The following is a 22,785-nucleotide window of genomic DNA, read 5'->3' on the forward strand; positions in this document are numbered from 1 at the left end:
TCACCCTGAATCAAACAAATTATGCAGAACTGGTGAAACTATAAGAAAAGGGCTATTCGTGTGAGGTGAAGTGAAATCGTTCGAGATACTAGCGAATCACAATATTTGAAAGTTCGATTCTGATTTAATAATCGTATTCGATTCAGTGATATAGATCGATAAAGTATGTAAAATTAAATTATATATAATAATTAATATGAAAGTATTAAATAATTTGAATTAATCATTTTGAATATATATATAATGAATCTAAAAATTATTTGGATATTAATAAGTATTTTTCTTTTTAATTTTACTCTTATCTTCGTTAAGCACAATAGTCATTTTAACCATTTTTTAAAAACCTACTTTAACATTTCCTTTTGTCTTTCTCTTAATTATATTAGTTGCAGAATAATAGAAGAAAATAATTGAAATAGATTAATAGGAAGAGATAAAGAGTAATTTAGTTAAATTAATTAAAAAGTATTTTATTATAATTTAAGTGATTTTTTTTTCTTTTTATACTTTTGCTTGCAAAAGCTTTACACGTGGGTGTAGAGAATTATTAACATTAATAATCCCAATTCAATGTTATGCTATTCTAATCATAGCCGCCAATCAAATCTCTAAACTACCTGCTGTAATATTAATCTCTTTAGGGTTTATCTGGCAGGCGAATATATTACTTCATTTACAATTAATACACCTTAGCATTAATTAATTTTATCGAATAATATTTGTTTATATGATTTTTAAACAATTATTTAATTAAGCCAACTTATTATAATAATAATAAGAAGAAGAAATAATAGAGGTACATGTTCAACTAATTAATCTCGCTGGCAACTAATCCCACTGATTTGCATGCATGTTTACGTTAAGACAGCCACCTTTATCTTTGAACTTCAACAGTAAGAAATCGGCTACAGGCCACCAATTTCATTGACCTTAAACAAGGAATGTCACATTTCATAATTAATTAATTAATTAATTAAGCCCATAATGTATAATCAAGGTCTTCCCTAATCACTATATAAGTTAAGTACCTTCTCTTCATTCCCTTCACTGAATCATAGTTTAATATAAATCCTTATCTCTGCACATCACTCGAGACGAAGAAAAACAAAAGTATAGTTATTAGTTCATCAAATTCTCACATGGGAGCAGTTGCAATGGAGATTTCTGGGTATATTATTGTGATTATCTTAGCTCATGTTGCTTTCTTAGGTTCGTTCATGGCTGCTGCTGCTGCATCAGCTTCCATAGACTTGTCAACTGCAGTTCTTATCAGGGTGGATCAGTCTGGTAAAGGAGATTTCAAGAAAATACAAGATGCTATAGACTCAGTTCCTCCAAATAACTCTCAACTGGTTTTTATTTGGGTCAAGCCAGGAATATACAGGTTTGTGCATGCAAAAACTAAACAAATCAATGATCATGTCTATGTGGATATGCAATTAACTTGACATTATCTTTTAATGAACATTTAATTAATGTTGTTTTAAGCAGAGAAAAGGTGGTTGTGCCTGCTGATAAGCCCTTCATAACACTGAGTGGCACAGAGGCTTCAAAGACCATAATAACATGGAGTGATGGAGGAAATATTTTTGAGTCTCCAACACTTTCTGTTTTGGCTTCTGATTTTGTGGGAAGATATCTCACTATCCAGGTAGCAATTCATTTTTTTTAGCATGTTAGTCAATATTTGTGAAATTTTTAATGTTGGTCCTCTACAGAATACGTATGGCAGTGGTGACAAAGCTGTTGCATTGAGGGTATCAGGAGATAGAGCAGCATTCTATGGTTGCAGAATTCTCTCATATCAAGACACCCTCTTGGACGACACCGGATCACATTATTATAGCAACTGCTACATTGAAGGAGCTACTGATTTCATATGTGGAAATGCTGTTTCACTCTTTGAAGTGAGTGAACAAACAAATTTTTACAAAAATATATAAATTCTTTTGCAAATGACAGATGAATATTCTCTGTTCTTTTTCGAGAAAGTACATGACTGTAGTTTTATGTTTGCAGAATTGTCATCTGCATTCAATTTCCAAAAACAATGGATCCATAACAGCTCAACACAGAGACTCTTCGACTCAGAATAGTGGCTTCACCTTCTTGGGTTGCAAGATCACCGGCATAGGAAGTGCATATCTGGGAAGGCCATGGGGCGATTATTCTAGGGTGGTGTTTGCCTTCTCTTACATGTCCAAAGCTATAGCCCCAGCCGGATGGGACACTTGGGCTGGCCAAACAAAGCAAAGGTACATATAAAAATACCGCACAATTATTGCCTAATCATGTCTGTTGCATTATGCGTCTCTTAAAAAATAGATTGAGTCTAACTCATCCACCTCAACAGGAAGAGTGTCCATAACCAATTTTATTTGTTGGTTTGTTTGCTGTAGTACGGTGTTCTATGCTGAGTACAAGTGTTATGGGCCAGGAGCTAACAGAGCTCAGAGAGTTGAATGGTCGCGAAGCTTATCCAAAGAAGAGGCTGCACCCTTCTTGACCAAGGCCATGATTGGTGGCCAACGTTGGCTCAGGCGTGCACCAACCTATTTTAAAAGAGGCTCTACGATCATCAAGGGTCATGTTGGAAATAATTAACTAGAAAAATTGCGCACTTTTTCTTTGTTTCTTTTCTCTGTGTAATTCAGAATTATTTATTTATTTATTTTTATTTTCTCATCATTGTACGGAATTTCATTGTAGATATTCATTCATTTATTAGCCCTTTTCTTGCAAGAGGCTGTGTCAGCTCATATTTAATTCTTATGTATAAATTCATATTTACAAAAATGAAATGAAATTTCTTTCTTTTTTAATAAAGAATCTGTTATACCCCACCTGAAGAAAGAAGCACTTTTCTCCTACCCACCTCCTCATTCACTTCCATATGCAAATCAAATGGTACAGTAACATACTTGAATTATCGGCAGAAGTTTAATAATTAGGATAATTTACAGTATAGTCCTTGAAATTTTACAAGATTTATAACTTAGTCCCTACTTTTTTAATAGTAAACAATTTAGTTTTTATTTTATCAGTAAAATATTCTAAGTTTTTAATTAGTTAACTGTTAATTTAAAAAATCAACTCAAATTAAAGGAACTAAATTGTTACAAATATTAAAATGATAAGGATTAAATTGTTACAAAAAATTAATGGACTAAACTATTATAAAAGGTGAAATTTGAAGGACTAGATTGTTATAGTTTAAAATGAATTTTAGTAGAAAAACTAGTTTGTTAACAAAATGAAACCTTGGGATAAAATTGTTTCTCATTAAAATAATAGGGACTAAGCTGTAAATTATATTAAATCTAATGAATTATGTTATCAATCACCCTTAATAATTAATATACTGCATTACATACTTTCCCTTGGGCAATCTACTGCAAAAATTGAATTGATTATGGATTGATTCCTTCATTATTCATATTTGCAAGTTTTCAAGTTATTTTACGAACAGTATAATAGAAACCCATAAAAGCTTAGAAGCAAGGAGCTTGATATTGATAACCAAACTGTATCAAGCAAGGAAGAAAAGAAAAGAAAAGAAAAGAAATCCTTAGTTTATATTAAAAAAAATTCTGTACTTGAACAATTTCCAAATAAATTATTCACCCTTAAAAAGATAAAGCAAAAGGAGAATAAATACAATCACTTTTCCTTGACGGTAAAGCTCTGGTCCAGGGTGGACGGTCACAGTTGGCTCATTGTAGCTCTCATGCTCTACGTGACTACTATTTAAATAAAAACATGAGCCTTGTCATCTCCTCTTCAAGCAGAATTAAATACTTTTCAAGTCCTTATCAGTATCTTGCTTACAAGCTTTGGTATGCAACCTCTTCTCATCAGCTAGCTAATTTAACAGCGACCATCTTCCTCTTGACAAACTCATATGCTCTATTCTTCAAGCACTATAAAATGTAACATGAGTTTTTAGTCTCATTCAAACGCATATCAACGTGTGTTATGGCTCTAAGTAAAAGATTTTGTGTTCTATTTCTTTGCTTCATTGGGTTCATCTCCCGGCCACCAGTTGAAGCTGCTGTTAAGAGATACCAATTTGATGTGAGTGATTAATATCACTAATTCAATTATTTGCAGATCAAGTCTTTTCCATTTCCTTGTTGATTTTTCTTTCTTTTAATATCAGATTCAAGTGAGAAAAGTTAGCAGATTGTGTCATGCCAAGCCCATTGTCACAGTAAATGGCAGGTTTCCAGGGCCAACAATTTATGTCAGAGAAGGAGATAGAGTTCTTGTGAATGTCACCAATTATGCTCAATATAACATGTCCATTCATTGGTATTATTATTATTATTATAATGTCAACTCAGGAATTGTAAGAGACTGTGCAGGTTTCTGTGATAATTAATAAAAGGAATGTTTTGTTGTTCTTGCAGGCATGGACTAAAGCAGTTTCGGAATGGCTGGGCAGATGGACCTGCTTATGTAACACAGTGTCCGATCAAGACAGGCCAAAGTTACACGTACGATTTTAATGTAAAAGGACAAAGAGGAACACTCTGGTGGCATGCACATATCTTTTGGCTGAGGGCTACTGTTTATGGTGCTATTGTTATCATGCCTAAACTAGGGAACCCAGTTCCTTTCCCTCGGCCTCAAATGGAAGAAGTCATCATTCTAGGTGGGATTCATCATCCATGCATGATTGCTAAACAATGTTTGAGCTTTTCTAACTGCTATCATTGTTGAAAATCATTAATGGTGTAGGAGAATGGTGGAACTATGATGTAGAAGAGATTGTTAAACAAGGGAACAAGCTGGGATTGCCCCCATATGCATCTGATGCACATACAATCAATGGGAAACCAGGGCCTCTCTTTCCATGTTCTGAGAAACGTGAGTGAAGTTTCCATCTGGTTATGTATATCTCCTTTGGTTCAGTTTACATTTTCTGCATGTTCTTGCAGATACATTTGCTATGGAGGTTGAGCAGGGAAAAACATACCTCTTGAGGATCATCAACGCTGCGCTAAACGACGAGCTTTTCTTCGCCATTGCTGGTCACAAGATGACAGTAGTAGAAATTGATGCAGTTTACACAAAACCCTTTACAACTGAAGCAATATTAATTGCACCAGGCCAGACAACAAACGTTGTTGTTCAAGCAACACAGTCACCTGGAAGATATTTCATGGCCGCCAGGCCTTTCATGGATGCACCACTTTCCATTGATAATAAAACAGCAACTGCTATACTACGATATAAATGCATCCCAAACACTGTATTTCCTCTCCTTCCCCAGCTTCCAGCTCCTAATGACACCGCTTTTGCTCTTAGTTATAATTCCAAGCTTAGAAGCCTAAACACTAGACAATTCCCGGCAAATGTGCCTCTTAAAGTAGACAGACATCTTTTCTACACAATTGGTTTAGGGATGAATCCTTGTTCATCTTGCTTGAATGGAACTCAGCTCACAGCTTCCTTAAACAACATAACTTTTGTAATGCCTCAAGTTGGCCTTCTTCAAGCTCACTACTTCAACATCAATGGAGTATTTACTACAGATTTCCCAGATAATCCTCCAACACCATTCAACTACACTGGTGCACCTCTGACTGCAAATCTTGGCACTACCTTAGGCACTAGGCTAAGCAAAATTGCCTACAATTCAACTGTGCAGTTAGTACTTCAGGGCACAAATCTTCTAATTGTTGAGTCTCACCCATTTCATCTACATGGGTACAATTTCTTTGTAGTTGGAACTGGGATTGGAAACTTTGATCCTAAGAAGGACCCAGCAAAATTTAACTTGGTTGATCCTCCTGAAAGAAATACAGTTGCAGTACCTACTGGAGGATGGACTGCCATAAGGTTCAGGGCAGATAATCCAGGTATTTTCAGTTATTAATTGACGCTGCACCAGCTCCTCCGACGGGTTCGGATCTGCAAAACAAGTGGAGCATCGGTGGTCCATGTTTTGCAAAACAAGGATGAATCACCGGTTGTTCTACTTGTTTTGCAGATTCGAACCCGTCCAAGGAACTGGATCAGCATCACTAATGCATTGATCTCTTCATCAGAAAATTATGGTGATGATTTTCTTGTTTTTGTTTATTTTTGCAGGGGTATGGTTCATGCATTGTCACCTGGAGCTACATACAGGGTGGGGATTGAAAACAGCACTTGTAGTTGAGAATGGAAAAGGCTCTGATCAATCCGTCTTGCCTCCACCTAAGGATCTTCCTTCTTGTTAGCTGTGCAAAATCTATCTTTCCAACTGATAATTTCCAGGTTATGATCGATTGGAAGATGTAAGAATTAGACTGGAGGCTAATGTATTATATGGAGGAACAAAATTCAAAATTTCAAACTTGTAACTAATTGATGTTTTAAGTTTAGCACAGATTCTTTCTTCCCCTTCTTGATTGCTCTTTTCTTTCTTCTGTTGGACTGATGAGATTTTTTATTATTGAGAAGATTATTTAAAAAGTGAATCTCCTTATTTTGGGTTTGATTTTGAATTAAAAGTAAATCTTGCTAAAATTGTTAGATTTTTACAAAAAATAATTTTATTAAGATTATTTGCATCAAAATTATTTAATTAGTCCTTAAAAAATCTTTTTATTTTTTTTCTATTTTTTATTTTCTTGTTTGTTTTAATTTTAATTTTTATTTTTAATTAATAATTACTTTTTATAAAAATTATTTTAATTTAATAGTCACTATTAATATTTAATACATTTATAATTAATATTGAAAATTTATTATATTATTTTATTATTTTAAAAAATAATTTTTATATTTTTAATAATAAAAAATATGTAAAATTCAAATTTTAAATATTACAAAAATATTAATAATATTTTTTCAATGAATGTGATAAAAATGATTGTTATTTATAAGGGTAAACATTTATATTTAATTTAAAAATAATAAGAATGATAAATAAATTAAATCAATTTGAAATTTTATTATTAATTTGTCTAATATAAAAAACTTTAATTAAATTTTATTACATTTAAATTAATTTTAAAATTTTTAATAAATATAAATAAATTGAATTTTATTGATAAATTTTAATTTTTTTCTTAAAAGAATTAGGGTATAAAGTTTCTCTTTCTAAGTGTGTTTGCCGCTGTAGAATGAGAGACGGTGAGAGTATTTGTGTTATTGGAAAAATGAGAAAGAAAAAAAGAAGGAAAAAGTTTTTTTTTTTATTATTCTCTATTTTTTTAATGAAGTTTAAAGATGTTTTCTCTTAATCTTTTTTTCATCCATTGTGTTATTTTCAAGTTTTTGTTATGTATTTATTAAAATCAAAATTTTGAATTTGGATGTTTGGTTTTCTAATTGCAAATTGGATATTTTTATACTAAAATCGTATATTATATTTTTTTATTATTATTTTTAATTAGTTATTTTCTGTTTTAGCTAACTATTTTTTCGTTGAAAATAAAACGACTATCGGCGCTAAAATTCAGATCGACTTTACGTAACTAGAACTCATAGCAAATTTACTATATATATACTGTTATACGAGATACAACCCCCACAAAATCTTAAAAACATATGTAAAATATTTTATCTCGTGAACCAAAATTCAAAATGTACATACATTTATAATTTAAAATATAAACTTGTACTAGAACTCTTATCAAATGTTTTAGTATAGTTATCATTACATATCACAGTTTAGTTCAAGCATAACTTAAAATTAAAATTTTTGCATAGTAAGATCATTGACAAAGGGATCATAAAACAAAATTCGAGTAAAGCACAATACTAGTCCATAACATCAATTCATTTCCGCAACTAAACTATCACGAAAAGGGTCATACAAAAGAACATTGCAGGCCTCCTGCAAACCTGGAGTTAGGAGAAAGGGACAAGTTACTAGAAGCTAGTGAGCAGAAACATAACATAAAACAGTTTAATAAAACATACGATTGTATAAATGCATCATAATACAAACAATTCACATTAAGATGAATTTGTCACCAGTAACCCTCCGTAAATTCTAATAGTGCTCGGCTCACAACAGGTACTCCTTAGGACTTCCTCTTAAATATAAACATATTCACAGTGTCAGGAGCGTAGAACGGGCATCATGAGCTTTCTCTTACACAATGCCAAGAGCATAGAATAAGTCTCGACCTAGACTTCTATATCCATCATACATAACATATCATATTATACTCGAGAGCTAGTGAATCATCCAATATCTATCCACAACAACAGTTAAATATGCAATGCATCATATGCGTGAATCTAATGTAGAATAACCTATTCAGATATACATGGTATTCGTGATGCATAGACATGCTTACAAGATCTGATTTAATTAAAATAAGGGTTTGGTTTAGTTCTACTCACCTCTAGCGAACACCAGCCTTTCACTGAAGCAGTTACCTCACTATTAGCCTCTATGGTCTCCCAAGTCCGATCCTACATAGATGGATTTAAATGAGAGACCAAACATAACTTTTATACTCTAAAAACTACCCTAAGGCATCCCTATAAGCATATAAGAAAATATGCAGAAAACGGGTTGGAATCAGCTAAACAGGGGACTTTTAGCGACAGGTTCCACAGTCTAAAATCCCTATACAAATTTGAAAGTAAAACTTTCGGATGCACTTGTAGCGGACAAAGATAGCTGCCTCAAGTGTAGGTTCAGGGACCGAAAGGACCTTCGGCGGCCAAATCTGGATTTTGACAGAAAGCCAAACTTGATTCTACTTCTGCAACTAGCCTCCAAAACGCAACCAAACCCACACAAATGCTTACAAAACTACTCAACATCATGTTTAGGGTCTCAAAACAACTTAAGAATTAAGAAAAAATACCGCATGCATCCAAAGGAATAACTTAATCATGCATAACCATCCAAAAAGCATACTCAACTATAAAAATTGGCTTTTTAGGATATTAAACTAGCATGCATTCCAAACCACCCTTAAAAGCAATATCCATTCTCAAAAGGAGGTATAAAAGAAGCCGATTATTGAAAAGGAACAAACTTACCTTAGGAAAAAGTGCCTTTTAAAGAGAAATTGAGGGTGAGGAGGGATGACTCGATAAACTTTAAAAACTCCTATTCAACTTTGAAACTTCAAAATACAAATGATTTTCTTTCAAGTGTGAGTAAATTAATATAGAAAAATAAAGGAAGAAAACATAAAGGTTAAAACTCACCTCTACCCAAAATAGAGAGAAATTCTCTCCACATTTTGGGTCGATGACTATAGATGGGCTGGAAAAGCCACCTTCAGCGGCCAAATCTAGAGTTTCGGCAGTCGAAACTTAAAATTTTCTAAAATAATTTTTTAAATACTAAAAATTTATTTTATAAAAACTCATTTTACACTTCTAAAATTTTCAGTATTGAGATTTCAGATTCCCACGAAAATTTCGTCAAAAATTTAGAATTTTGACATTGTAATTCAATCAAGTATTATAGTTTTAAATCAAACAAGTGATATTAGAAATTGTTTTGATTCCAACATCTTTAACAAATTGGTGGAAAAATAATTACCAATACAACCAGTAAAATTTAACAATCCCAATTGCTCTCTTCTACTTCATTTTCTTAGCATAGCATAGCCCATTATTCCCACAACTAATGTAACTCAGCAGCATAAATTACATTCTCTTTTCTATGCAAAACTGCCATATCAAGAAACAGTTGAAGCAATTCATCTATATCTCCTTTAAAGCTTCATGTTTCTCTTGATTGTTCATCATCAAATCTATTTAATTTCCCTTGAAAAGGACCTTCCAAAACTATTTGCTCTAGTGTTTTCTCAATTTTGGGTCAGGCCTAACTCACTGCTCAAGGAATAGGGTGACCAATACCTTATAAGGGACACATAATCTCTATTCCAAACCGAAGTGGGATTTGACACACTCTTTACACTTAGGAATAAAGTAGAACATGAAATACTCAAAAAAGACCTAATATTGGATGAAATCTAATACCATATTAAATTTGGATAAAACCTAACTCATTTTAAAAATTAGGTCGAGGGAGTAGTGTCCAATATTTAAGGGGTACATAACTCATATACCAAACCAACATGGAATTCACCGGTCTTCACTTACCTCTCAAGCCATTAGTTACTGCAACTATGACTATTGATATTAGATCTGTTTAGTGATTTCAATCTTGGCTTTTGAAGAATAGTTGATGGCCATATTTGAGTTTATTTTGTCTATAATTTCTTTCAGTTATTTCGTACTGGTCCTGGAATTTGAGTCTTCATTTATGTGTTGAAGATGAAGGAGGAGATTGATGATATCTTCTGATTGCATTTACAACAAAAAACTTTGTGAGGTTATATTTATCAGCAGGATATAATTGGCCCATCTCAAGGTCTAGCTCGAATTCTAGGTTTTTTTCATAGCTTGTTCTTATAACCTCTACATAGTTGAGAAAAGATCTTTAGCATCATTGATGTTGAAACAATTGACACGTGAGAAATATTTATCTGGATCCGGTCCTCATGGATCAAGGTATTTTTAAGGATAAGTGGGTTCTCCATAAAAAAATAGATGAGATCTAATTTAATATCTCTTGAGTCTATGATGAACTCAATTCATCTAAAAATAGAGAATAAACACACAAATTTAAAGTGTTGTAAGGTTATGTATATAAATGAGGTAGATATAAAGTTCGGACAAAATGGTATAATTTTTCAAAATTTTTAAACTCTAATCTCATAGTATTTTGCGAAAATCTCAAGTACAACTATTTATGCCCCTCCGGACTTTGCACCCCACACTTTTTATGTAAACGATGTTGGGAGCCAAAGACAAAAGCCTTTGTTTTTTAATTCGTTTCAAACTCAAGTTAAATATTAATAATTTCAAGATTAAGTTATGGGAAAAATGAGCAGAGCTTTTATTGAGCCAAAATTTTGTATAGTTTAAAAGTAGTTTCAAATTTCGTATAGTTTAAAAGGTTATGAATTTCAAATTAAAAATAATAATTTTAAAATTCAATAATAGTTAAATAAACATATTTATAAGTATAAACTTATTAAATAAGAGCCATCAAATTTTAATAAACTAAATATTTATAAGTTTAGATTTCACTTATTTACATGAGTCTCAAAATTAAGTTTAAATTTTAACTATATAAAAAATAAATCAAAACTAAACCAAATTTTATTAAGTTAGTCCTAAATAGCTATTAAAAGTTGAATTTATTTAGAGTCTACCATTACAAATTTATATATATACTCATCTTAAGTTTTGATAATTTGATAAATTTATAATTAATAATTGAAATTGCAATAAAATCTTCTAAAAAGATAAAATATAATTTTTAAAACTCCAAAATATTTGACTTCATTTTGATGATCTGAGATCCAGAAAATAAGGTTTTTACAATGGGTTTGTGAATCTTCGCTCCGAAGAAGCTCCTTCAAGGAGAGAATGTTTCTTCCTTTTATGTCCGTGATTAGTAACGGCCCAGCTTCCATTGGGCCACCTGTCTCTGCCATACTGATACGATCGTACAAGGATATCATATTCTTGCCCCATGCATAACGGCCTCTGATTTCCTCCGGGCGCGCATGGGGATGGACCCATAAGACAGACGGGTCGATCCACTTCCTGATTCTGAGTTGGATTCGAAGATTGGATTAAAAATGAGCCCAAGCCGGATCTGTCTAATGGACCGTGGGGATTGAGTCGACCTGTTTGAGGAAGATAGCTGGATTTCGGTCTTAAAGCTGAGCGGACCAGACCTAGTTCATGTGGGAGATTTGAAGGCCTCCAGATAATGGGCTGTTGTCATGAGCCCGGCCCCAAACCGTGGTGACGAAAACCAGCGGTCATCACATTTATTATTAGTTTTATTATAATAACTAATTAACCAATAAAAATAATTCTTTTTCTTGTAAAGCAATTATATATAAATTTCATATTTAAAATCCTTTTTTGTGTAATATTTTTTTTTATAATTGTTAATGAGAAATGTCTTTTACTTAAAAAAATGAATTAATTTAATCTTCATCTTTTGACATTTGCATGTTGCATAATCGGAACACCATCACCTTGTTTAAAATAATAAGATTTTATTCTATTATTCTATTAAAAATTCAACTTAAACAATTCTATAAAAAAATTAAATTCATGTATTTGAAATATTTTTTAAAATAATAAAGTTCATCTGAATATTATTATTTCAAATAATTATTAAATAAAATAAATATAATTATTTTCATATTTCTTTACTTAAAAGTAAATCATTAAAATTAATAATATTATTATATGTTAATTTTATGGTAATAAAATTAATTTCATTCCAAAAATTTTTCTATTAATTTTTTAATAATTAATTTTTTTTTATCAAAATTTAATAATTATTGCAGCGTCTCTATTTGAGTTTGGTATTTTTCTATAATATCTTTTAGCTAGATAGGATAGATGACTATGAGAGCTTACCAAAACTTTTTAATATAGTAAGTTACAATTAAATTTTTTATTAAAATTAATTATTTCATCACATTTTTTAAATCTAATTAAAACATTCTTGCAATTTGCAAAAAAGCCCCTTTAATTATTCTATTATATATATGACAAATAATTAAAATTATAGATATATAAATGTTAAATGGTAAGCACTAAAATTATTAGTATGGACCATCCGGTTGATATGGTTTAAAATTAAATTTAATAAATTAAAATTTAAAATTTTGATATTTATAAAAATTAAATTGAATCGATTTAATAAAAATCAATCTAAATCGAATTAATTTAATTTGATTTGATTTAATTTGATGAATTTAAATTTTTAATAATTTTTTATTTTTTTCACTATATTTTTAATATTTTAAAATTTAATTAAAATATTTTAATTTTAATCATGTTTCCAAACAGTGAAAGAAACAAACCCTCTTGCTCGTTGTTTACGGCGGACGACTTACGTCTTCCCTGTCCCTTCCCCTTCTCTCTTTCTTCCTTACTAAGTTTTTTCCTCTTTTCACATTATATTGAATCAAATGGCGATCATATGGTGGAACAGTTCGAGTTATAAAATATAAAATTATTTTTATTAATTTTTTAAAAATAAAAATTAATTAATTAATTCTAATAAATTATTGTCTCAAGTATGCAGATTCTTTGGCTATTATTTGTGGTTTGCCTTCAAATTCTGCAGCTAGGAGACTCTCCGAAGATGGGCTTTCTCTTTAAGGATGGTGGTGTTTTGTGCGGCGGAGACGCCATTGAAGCTTGTTTGAAGCCATTTTTTAGGTTTTCTAAGACAGGGTTGGGTGGTTTTGATTTGATTTATTGATTGGAATCTCGAGTTCGGTTTTCTTGATTAGGGATTGACCTAGTTTCTTCAGGTTTGTTGCATTGCATCCTCTGTTGTAAAACTCTGCTCAAATGAGCCTTGTAATGGAAACCCCATCATTTTATGGCTTCCAACTTTCCACGTCACTGTCGAAGGTGATGGTCGTCACTTCACCTGATGAGTTGACTACCGGCTTTTGATCGTGCTTATGCTTATTTAATTTCCTAAGACTAAATAAATATTTACACCCAATACTATTTCAAATTAAACCATTAAATATTTAATTATAATTATAATTTATTAAATACTTAAATTTTTAAAAATCACAATAATTAAATATAAATTAATTATATAATTATTTATTTATATAAAAAAGTCATAAATGATCTTATATTTTTATATAAATAATTTTATTTTGTTAATTATATTCTAAATTTACATTTACCTGGTGAAGGAAGTTGAGTACGGATTCTTATCGAGAGCTCTTTTTTCGTAAGTCTTGTGCTTCACGTTTTTCGTTCAAAGTCTAGGGTTTTCCTAGGGTTTCTGCATTTTTCTTCTCCCATGGCGGATAATTTACAGCATCTTTCCTTATCTGATGAGGAGGATCAAGGCCTGGAGGTTGTACCCTTGGTGGATACTTCCTCTTTTTCCTATGATCTGTGCTTTGTGGGTATGTTTTTGACATATAGTAGGATCAATTTTAATTCAATGCGGGACGTTCTTGCTGAGCTTTGGCATCCTCTTGGGGGAGTTAGTATTACTGATCTTGGTGCTAAAAGATTTTTGTTTCGGTTCTATACCCCTGTTGATTTTGAACGTGTTTGGAATGGAACTCCTTGGCTTTTCAATAACCATCTCTTGATTTTACACCCTCTTCAACCTGGGGAGGTTTCATTATTAGTTCCGTTAATTTACGTTAGTGAATGGGTTCAGATTCATGACCTCAAAGCGGGATTTTTTTCTGAATCAGTGGCACGTTCCTTGGCTAATTTTATTGGGGATTACCTGGACCATGATTTGACCAGGGTTTCTACTGTTGTATCGGAATCTTATGTTAGGGTTCGTGTCAGGATGGATGTGCGAAATCCTCTGAAAAGGCGTCGTCGACTAGTTGCCCCTGATGGTACCTCTTTCTTTGCCCGTTTTGCATATGAACACTTTCAGGTTTTTTGTTTTCTGTGTGGACGGTTGGGCCATACAGATTCTTTTTGTGACCTTTTGCTACATCATAAGAAGGAGTCTTTGACGCCTCACTGGGGTCCTGAGTTAAAAGCTGTTCTGCGTAGGTACCAACGTCCAACTAGCTCTTGGCTGCGGTTTGAAAATTTGAGTTTACACTCACAGACTCCTGCTTCTGGTGGGAACTCTTCTTTCCAGAACCAGTTGCCTTCACAGGTTTTCCTTAATTCTTTTTTGGGAGCGCTTGCTACGGATGGTGAAAATGATTTTAGTGCTGGTTCTATAGAGACTGATTGTAATGGGGATAAGCAGGATGCAGGAGAGAATGATCCTTTATACAAGCCTGATGATGGTAAGAAGCGTCAACGGGTTGTTTCTACTGGCATTGTTTCTAATACTATGGATTCAAGGTCAGGCTCTTCTTCTCTATCGGCCGAACCCGTTGAGCGGGTCGCCCGTCAACAATGAGGATAATTTGCTGGAACTGCCGAGGTGTGGGCAATCCTCAGGCAGTAAATGCTATGGTGGATATTGTACAGTATTATAAACCATCTATTCTTTTTCTTATGGAAACAAAAGCTAATGGAGACGGTTCTGATTGTTGGAGGTTTACTGGGTTCTATGGTTGCCCTGAGTCGGGTCGTCGCCGAACTTCGTGGAATTTGTTGAGGGATTTGGCGGATAGGAGTCAGCTTCCTTGGTTATGTAGTGGTGACTATAATGATATTGTTGATCCGTTGGAAAAAGTTGGTGGTCCTCTTCGTTGTATTTCTTTGATTAATGGGTTTCGTAATGCTCTTGTTGATGCCAATTTAAATGATATTCAGGCTGTGGGGTCTTTTTTGTCTTATACATATAGAGAGGGTACTGATCAGTGTTCGAAGGAGAGGTTGGATCGTGCTTGTTCTAATACAACCTGGGATGCTCGTTTTCCTGATGCGATTTCGTCTAATTTAGTTGCTCCAGTTTCTGATCATACTCCTTTATTGATTGAAACTGTTGGAACTCAAGTTAGGGAGGATAATCGACGTTTTCGTTTTGACAATTCATGGCTTGAGGATGATGAGTTAGGGGAAGTGGTTTTGACGTCTTGGCAGCAAGGTTTGGGGTTGGATTTTATTCAACGGAAAGACCAGCTTGTGAAGCGTGTTCAGTATTGGGGGAAGAATAGAAACCGCATGTGTTGGCTTCAAAAAGAACGAATTAAGAAGAGATTGGGGGAGTGTTCTGAATCGCTTGATACAAGGGAAGTGCGGCAACTGAAGGATGTTTGGAATCAAATTTTGGCAGAGGAGGATATTAGACTACGCCAACAAGCAAAAAAGTTCTGGTTTCGACATGGGGATAGGAACTCAAAATATTTCCATAATAGTATCAAAGCTCGGCGCAGATGTAATCGGATTCAGCAAATTGTGACATCGGATGGTTCATTATCTTCAGATGTGGGTACTATTCAGGATGCATTTTTGCAATATTTTTCAGGTTTATTTTCCAATTCGCCTACTGATTTTGCGGAGCTTCTCCCTCTGGTTCAGCCTAGAATTGGGGCCGAAGACAATGTTGAGTTATTGGCAGATTTTACAGATGAAGAATTTCGTTCAGCGCTCTTTCAAATGGATCTGAATAAAGCTCCTGGGTTGGATGGTCTTAATCCGGCTTTTTTCCAGAAATATTGGCCAATTATTGGGGTGGATGTTTGCAATATTTGTCGGTTGTGGCTTGCAAAAGGTACTATCCCTTCTGAAATCTCCAGTGCTTTAATTGTTCTTATTCCGAAATGTGTGAATCCTGTTGATGTGAAGGATTTTAGGCCTATTGCTCTCTGTAATGTGATTTATAAGATCTTGTCTAAGGCCTTAGCCAATAGATTGAAGAGGGTCCTGCATAAAATTATTTCACCAAATCAGTCTGCTTTCATTCCTGGGAGACTAATTACGGATAATTTTATTGTTGCTTTTGAGACCATGCATGGTTTGAAATTACAAAATAGAGGTAGTGTGGGGTCGTGTGCTCTGAAAATTGATATTGCTAAGGCCTATGATAGAGTTGAATGGTCATATTTGTTTGCGATGTTATCTGCATTGGGCTTTTCTGATACTTGGGTTGGATGGATGCGTATGTGTTTTTCAAACATGAGCTACTACCTTGCTGTTAACGGAGCAGAGATTGGTCCTGTGGTTCCAAGTCGGGGTCTCCGGCAGGGGGATCCCATTTCTCCCTATTTATTCTTAATTGTTGCTGAAGGACTGTCTTTGTTGATTCAGGATAGTGAAAATAGGGGCCTTTTGCATGGGTGTTGCGCGAAAGTTGGTTGCCCCCGGGTTTCTCACCTTTTCTTTGCAGATGATTCCTTACTATTTTTTGATGGTACAGTGGAGGAAGCTATACGGATTAAGCAAATTCTTGGTGTTTATGAGAAGGCTTCAGGTCAGGCTGTAAATTTTGATAAATCTGGTATCATGTTTAGTCCGTGTGTGTCTGAGGAAAACCGGTTGACCATCTCTAGTATACTTGATGTTCATCTTCCTTTGGGTAGCGGTAATTATTTGGGGTTACCATCTCTTATTGGCCGTAGTAAAAAGCAAATTTTCTCTTTCTTGAGGGATCGCATTTGGAAACGTATTAGTAGTTGGAGTAATCGTTTTCTTTCTCGTGCAGGCAGAGAAGTATTAATTAAATCTGTATTACAGGCAATTCCAACATATTGCATGAATGTTTTTTTATTACCTGTTTCCACTTGCCGACAGCTACAGGTCATGATGAATAAATTTTGGTGGGGTGGTTGTCGTGAGGATGGGAGAGGGATGAATTGGCTCTCGTGGGATCGAATGTGCGACCGTAAATCGGAAGGTGGAATGGGCTTTCGGGATTTGGCTAGTTTTAATACTGCCTTATTGGGAAAGCAAGGTTGGCGTTTGTTGGTTGACACCAATTCTCTTCTATATAGAGTGCTCAAAGCTAAATATTTTCCGAATGGGGATTTTTTGTCAGCTCGGTTAGGTTCTAACTATAGCTTCGTTTGGAAGAGTATTTTGTCTTCTCAACAAATGTTGCAACGTGGGGTAAGGTGGCGAATTGGTGATGGTAAGCAGGTTTTTGTTGTTAATTGCCCTTGGATTCCTCGGGATATTGGTTTTATGCCTTTAGATGAGGCGATGTTTGTTCCTGAAGCCATGAGAGTATGTGATTTGTTTGTTGAAGGTGAGCTGCGTTGGGATGTAGAGAAGCTAATGAATATTTTTAGTGTTGCTGATATGAGAGCTATTCTTACTATTCCATTGCCTCTATTCCCAAAACCGGATAAATTAATTTGGCACTTGCATAAGAAGGGTGTGTACTCAGTTAAATCTGCCTATTTTTGTGCCTTAGAAGTGTCGGGTAGGACTGGTGTGCTGGGTTATAATGATGGGTGGAATCGTCTTTGGTCTCTTGATGTTCCTCCCAAAGTTCGGGATTTTCTTTGGCGTACTTGTCGTGGAGTGCTTCCTACTCGGGATATTCTTTTGAGGCGTGGGATACATGTACCTGCTGCATGTCTTTTTTGTGATCATGATGAATCTATTTCACATGTTTTTTTGCATTGTCCAATGGCTGTTGAGTTATGGAGACTTGCTGGTTTTTCTACTGCTGTTGATTTTTCTATATTCATGGATTTCTTTATTCATATTTATAATACTTTTGGCAGAGAAAGGACTGCACGTATGGCTATACATGCATGGAAGTTATGGCATGGCAGGAATGAAAGATTGTGGGTCAATAAAGTTTTGTCACCCAGTGAGGTTCATCATGTTGCTAGTTCCTATTTTAATGATTATGTGGCTTCACTTGTGTCTCGACCAAGGACGTTATCCCACCCATCTGTTCCTCGTGTGCTCCCATTGGTTGAGGCTACCACTCTTGAAGTTGATTGGATTGCATTCATTGATTGTGCAGTCTTTGCTAGTGCTGATTTGTTCGGTTTTGCAGCAATATTTGAGGACTTGGAAGGCTTCTTTTCCATTGCAATTTCGGGTTTCTATGAGGGGGGTGGGCAACCTGTTATTGCTGAAACTTTGGCCTTGCGTCAATGTTTATCTTATGCTAGAGATTGTTTTCTTCAGGCGGGTTGTATTTTTACAGATAACCAATCCTTAGCCTTGGCTATTCGCTCTCCTCTGGATGACTTTTCAGAGTTTGGATTAGTTGTTTCTGATTGCAAAGATATTATGCGGTCTCAGGGTAACATTCATGTTTGTTGGGTACGGCGTTCAGAAAATAGAGCCGCCCATTTATTAGCTAGACAGTCTATTCATCATGGTAGATTCAAGATTTGGATTGACATTCCTGATTGTCTCTTGGATTATTATTCTACAAGATAAATAAAGTCTTTCTTGATTCAAAAAAAAAAATTATATTCTAAATTTTTACAAAATAATAAAATTATTTTCGTCATGTTAGTTTATAAGTTTAAACTACAGTTAATAAAATTTAGAATATAATTAATAATATAAATTATTAATTTTTATTTATTTCAATAAATTATATAATAGATTAAATTGTATTTAATTATTATAACATTTATAAATTTAAGTGTTCCATAAATTATGATTTTAATTCATATACTCAATAAGTTAATTCTAATTGTTATAAGGGTGTTGAGCATATTTAACCCAATTTTCTAATGTCATCTTGCTTACTTGCTTTTATAATTTTGTTTATACAATAAAACTCACTGTTTTTTAATTGAAAATTGAGAATCGAAAAGAATAGAATGTGAGATTTTTAAATTAATTTAAATATATTTATATTAAATATGTGAATATAATAAAACTCCCTGGTTAAATACAAAATTTAATATTTTTATATTTTAAATTAGTCTATTTCTTTTTATTGCGGTCTTACCGTCTCTTATCCCGACCGTACAAGGGACAATCTTCTTTCTCTCCGCTCAGAGCGTGAAACTATTGAGCGAGGGGCTTTTCATCTGCAAATTCTTAGTTGTTTAGTGTTTATTGTGATTTGTTTTCTTACCTACAAACCTAGAACTTGGATTTTGAGTAAAGGTCTAGTTAGTGCTTCTCTTTGAGTCAAACTGGACATCTAGGTTCCGTAGTCTTCCTAGGCATGCTGATTCTGACATACACGAACCTCCATGTTTGTTACCTTAACTATCCTATTTATTGGGTTCTCTGGTTTCTCCTTAAATCAATGCTATATTTTTCCTCCCTTGAAGCCGATGCTCCTGTATGGGTCTCCCAAGCCATAGCTTCGTCTCTGCCTCAACTGGGTTTGTTGATGAGGTTCCTGGATTTGTTGAAATGCTTTAGTTTCTGTGGTCTACCTCCTTCTTGGTGATCTTGCTACGCCTGAGGTGCCCAAATGTTGGCTGGGTGAGTGCATCCTTAGCTAATCAGCTCTTAGCCCTTTCTATTAACGAATTTTTTTCTTTAAAAAAAATTGTAATGGACAGCATCTAAACAAAAATCTTCCGGAATGTGCAGTTATTTTATGTACTTAGAGAGGAAATTCAGATGATGATTCATGCATCTAAAAATACAAAGGATCAAGGGCCTCATTTGTACTCATAGTTGTTACCCTTTATAGATGCATATCATTTTCGAAAATTTCAAATTTCACACTAGGAAAAGGTAAGAAAAGAAATCTTTCACACTAGAAAAAGGAAGTCATAAACAGAAACTGCATGAATATTTACAGAAAATCTTACACGCACTAAGATATACATATATAAGCCTATGATTCTCAAATTCATCACATGTAAGAAATTTCTGAATACAGATCGGGTAAATTTAGAAAGACTCAGACAAAGGCATTAAGGTACTCGTCAACAGTGGTGTATTTGACCTCCGGGTAAAGTTCCGAAGCCTCTACTCCAAATGATGCCTCAATCTCAAAGTTTGTCTGATCTCCCTTCACAAACACCGAGTGACCAAGTGCATATATTATGTTCAATGGGAACTCAGCCTCTGCAACACACCATCCCAACAGAAAATATCAACCTTATTATCCTAGAAACTTGGTACTCGAATATTCAGACACTCTGCATTTATTAATTTAGCTTTGAATAAATTAACACGAACCTTGAATGTTCTTGAGTAGTTGATCTTCAGGAATGTAGGTCTTTTCAAGGGTTTTGTTGATCTTCTTCTCCCACAAGGACACAAGATCATTAAGAGAATAGATGTTGGCTGGGGGTCTAATATAGAGGTTCTTGTTTAAAGTTCTTGGATCATCCACAGCTTTTATAGTATAGGTGGCTATGTCATCTTCATGGTTGAAAATTCCTGCAAGCTCAAATTAAAGATGAAAAACTAAGACTTCTCCTTAATTAATTCATAATTAGGTTTCTTTTAGTTGTGTACCTTTGGGATTTCCATCACCTAATATGATCAATTTATCTCTTGGCGGAGCTGTAGCTCCGAACTGGTTGAGATTGGGAAGAAAATACCCAGCAAAAAGGTTGGAAACCACAAAAGTATACGGAATTCCTGAAGCCTCAATAGCTCGTCGGACTTTAACCTTAGCGTCAAACGCTGATTTAGCCGGCTCAACAGCATGAACACGATCCACATCATTTCCAAACTCTGAAGGGACAAATCTCTGGAGAAAACAGAGGTAATTTTCAGAACAGAGGACATTAAACACGATGAAAAAGAGGAAAAACTGAAATAGACTATACTTTAATGTTCCCAGCTTCTTTAATGGCAGCGATGATCTTCACTTGGTCAGGTACTTGACTTGAGCTTATTGTGGAGATCACCACATCTGCTTGCTTTATTGCCTTCACCAAGCTCTCATGATCGTATAAATCTCCCTGGACAGATCTCTCATGTCTTTAATTTTGTGACAATTAAATGAAGAAAAAGAAGGAGGAGGAGGATTGTTGAATAAACATACAACGAGGATATTGACGCCAAGGCTCTTGAAATTGTCGATGATGGTGGACTTGGCAGAGAGAGTGGATTCTCTCACAAGAGCAAAAGTTGGATGACCAAATTTTGCGCTGGCTTCCACTATGTACTTTCCGATGTAACCAGTTCCTCCGATGATCAGAATCTTGCTCTTTTCGGCCATTTCTGAAACTTTCTGGTGAGACTTAGTTTACACAGAGAAACAGACAGATAACGACGAGTGAGTAAAGAGGAAAGCTGAAGAAGTTTATTTATAGAAAAGCAAAAGGTCCATGAGATTCTAGGACCCTAACACATGGGCCATGGTATATGCCAGGTAAGCATATCGAAATTACAGTTATGTCATCAAGATTGGATAGGAAAAATTGTGTCTTCGTTTCTGGTTCAGGAACCCGCCTATGTACATGCAGCTTCCAGATGTTCGATTTTTTATTATTTTTTTTTGTGTTTGACCTTTTTCAAGAAGCCTATTTAGGTTTCTTATTGGAATAATTCAATAAATTAAAAATACCATCATTAATAATTAAATTAATTATTAAATATTTTACATGTTAACACTAACGGATATATATAATTTATTAAATAATGAGTTACCAACTTACTGTTACAATTAACTATAAAATTTAGTTATATTCAGTACTTAAATCAAATAAGCCTTTAAGTTTTATTGTTATTACGATAATTCCTCAATTTAAATTTAAAATAAAACGCATGACAATCTGTCACTAATATATATTTTAATTTATAATTAAAATCCACAAAAGCAATTAGCTAACTAGAGTTTAATCCGCAAACATATAGTTTAGTGATTTAATGAGGTAATAAGCTTAGGAGCGCAGCATTATTTGTGAGGATTGAGAGTTCCAATTGAAAATAAATAATATTTTAAAATAATAAAAAAAATAAAAATTATGAAATAGATGAAGTGATTAATTCAGTTTAACTATAATGCATAAAAAGAATTTGGTTTGATATAAGAGCTGGATACATAGACGGATGAACCTAGACGGATTTGCCTACCCGAACAAGAGGCTAGTAGAAATACTATTAAGCTTTAACGATTTTTCTTAATATGCTTCAATTATGAATTATCCCACGTTCTGCAACTTCCTTAGAAACGGGGAGAGGTACGCTTGACTGGAATCCGTAGATGGCCGCATACCCGCCAGAGATTATCTTATTCTAACTTACTTTTTTTTGGACAAATTTTTATTTCATAAAAAAATATTTTATTAAAAAATATTTTTCAAATTTAATGTTTTCTCAATAAAAATGTTTTTTTAATAAAATAGAAAATAAAGATTTTTTATAAATGACTATTTTTAAGAAAATAAATTTTAAAATTTTATTAACATTATTATATATAAATTTATTAATATTTTTATTTTTAATATATAACTAAAATATAAAAATAAAGTA

The 22,785-nt window shown here is 33.6% G+C and overlaps 3 protein-coding genes across 3 annotated transcripts; 2 read left to right on the forward strand and 1 right to left on the reverse strand.

Moving 5' to 3' along the window:
- Nucleotides 1-1,063: 1,063 nt before the first annotated feature.
- LOC110613334 (putative pectinesterase 11) lies at nucleotides 1,064-2,752 on the forward strand. Its single transcript, XM_021754409.2, has 5 exons — nucleotides 1,064-1,384; nucleotides 1,492-1,651; nucleotides 1,719-1,907; nucleotides 2,020-2,255; nucleotides 2,400-2,752. Exons 1-5 carry the CDS (start codon nucleotides 1,140-1,142, stop codon nucleotides 2,602-2,604), a joined length of 1,035 nt encoding a protein of 344 aa, XP_021610101.2. The 5' UTR covers nucleotides 1,064-1,139; the 3' UTR covers nucleotides 2,605-2,752.
- A 1,060-nt stretch (nucleotides 2,753-3,812) lies between these two features.
- Nucleotides 3,813-6,421, forward strand: LOC110613335 (laccase-11). Its single transcript, XM_021754411.2, has 6 exons — nucleotides 3,813-4,074; nucleotides 4,160-4,311; nucleotides 4,410-4,654; nucleotides 4,741-4,869; nucleotides 4,941-5,864; nucleotides 6,097-6,421. The coding sequence occupies exons 1-6, from the start codon at nucleotides 3,976-3,978 to the stop codon at nucleotides 6,225-6,227; spliced, it is 1,680 nt and encodes a 559-aa protein (XP_021610103.2). The 5' UTR covers nucleotides 3,813-3,975; the 3' UTR covers nucleotides 6,228-6,421.
- A 13,663-nt stretch (nucleotides 6,422-20,084) lies between these two features.
- LOC110612523 (phenylcoumaran benzylic ether reductase POP1) lies at nucleotides 20,085-21,601 on the reverse strand. Its single transcript, XM_021753296.2, has 5 exons — nucleotides 21,353-21,601; nucleotides 21,135-21,269; nucleotides 20,818-21,055; nucleotides 20,536-20,739; nucleotides 20,085-20,421 (listed from the first exon to the last, which is right to left on the reverse strand). Exons 1-5 carry the CDS (start codon nucleotides 21,527-21,529, stop codon nucleotides 20,255-20,257), a joined length of 921 nt encoding a protein of 306 aa, XP_021608988.2. The 5' UTR covers nucleotides 21,530-21,601; the 3' UTR covers nucleotides 20,085-20,254.
- Nucleotides 21,602-22,785: the final 1,184 nt, after the last annotated feature.

This window comes from Manihot esculenta, chromosome 4 (genome assembly GCF_001659605.2).
Source record: "Manihot esculenta cultivar AM560-2 chromosome 4, M.esculenta_v8, whole genome shotgun sequence".
In the NCBI taxonomy this organism is placed as follows: Eukaryota; Viridiplantae; Streptophyta; class Magnoliopsida; order Malpighiales; family Euphorbiaceae; genus Manihot; species Manihot esculenta.

Bases quoted from the DNA above. Each gene is read 5' to 3' on its own strand.
- LOC110613335 (XM_021754411.2), top strand. From the start codon at position 3,976: ATGGCTCTAAGTAAAAGATTTTGTGTTCTATTTCTTTGCTTCATTGGG. The intron at 4,655-4,740 runs GTGGGATTCATC...TTAATGGTGTAG, and splicing joins GGAAGAAGTCATCATTCTAG to GAGAATGGTGGAACTATGAT. The intron at 4,870-4,940 runs GTGAGTGAAGTT...ATGTTCTTGCAG, and splicing joins CTTTCCATGTTCTGAGAAAC to ATACATTTGCTATGGAGGTT.
- LOC110612523 (XM_021753296.2), bottom strand. From the start codon at position 21,529: ATGGCCGAAAAGAGCAAGATTCTGATCATCGGAGGAACTGGTTACATC. The intron at 21,270-21,352 runs GTATGTTTATTC...AGATCTGTCCAG, and splicing joins TTGGCGTCAATATCCTCGTT to GGAGATTTATACGATCATGA. The intron at 20,422-20,535 runs GTTCGTGTTAAT...GGTGTGTTGCAG, and splicing joins ACTACTCAAGAACATTCAAG to AGGCTGAGTTCCCATTGAAC.
- LOC110613334 (XM_021754409.2), top strand. From the start codon at position 1,140: ATGGGAGCAGTTGCAATGGAGATTTCTGGGTATATTATTGTGATTATC. The intron at 1,652-1,718 runs GTAGCAATTCAT...GGTCCTCTACAG, and splicing joins GAAGATATCTCACTATCCAG to AATACGTATGGCAGTGGTGA. The intron at 2,256-2,399 runs GTACATATAAAA...TGTTTGCTGTAG, and splicing joins GCTGGCCAAACAAAGCAAAG to TACGGTGTTCTATGCTGAGT.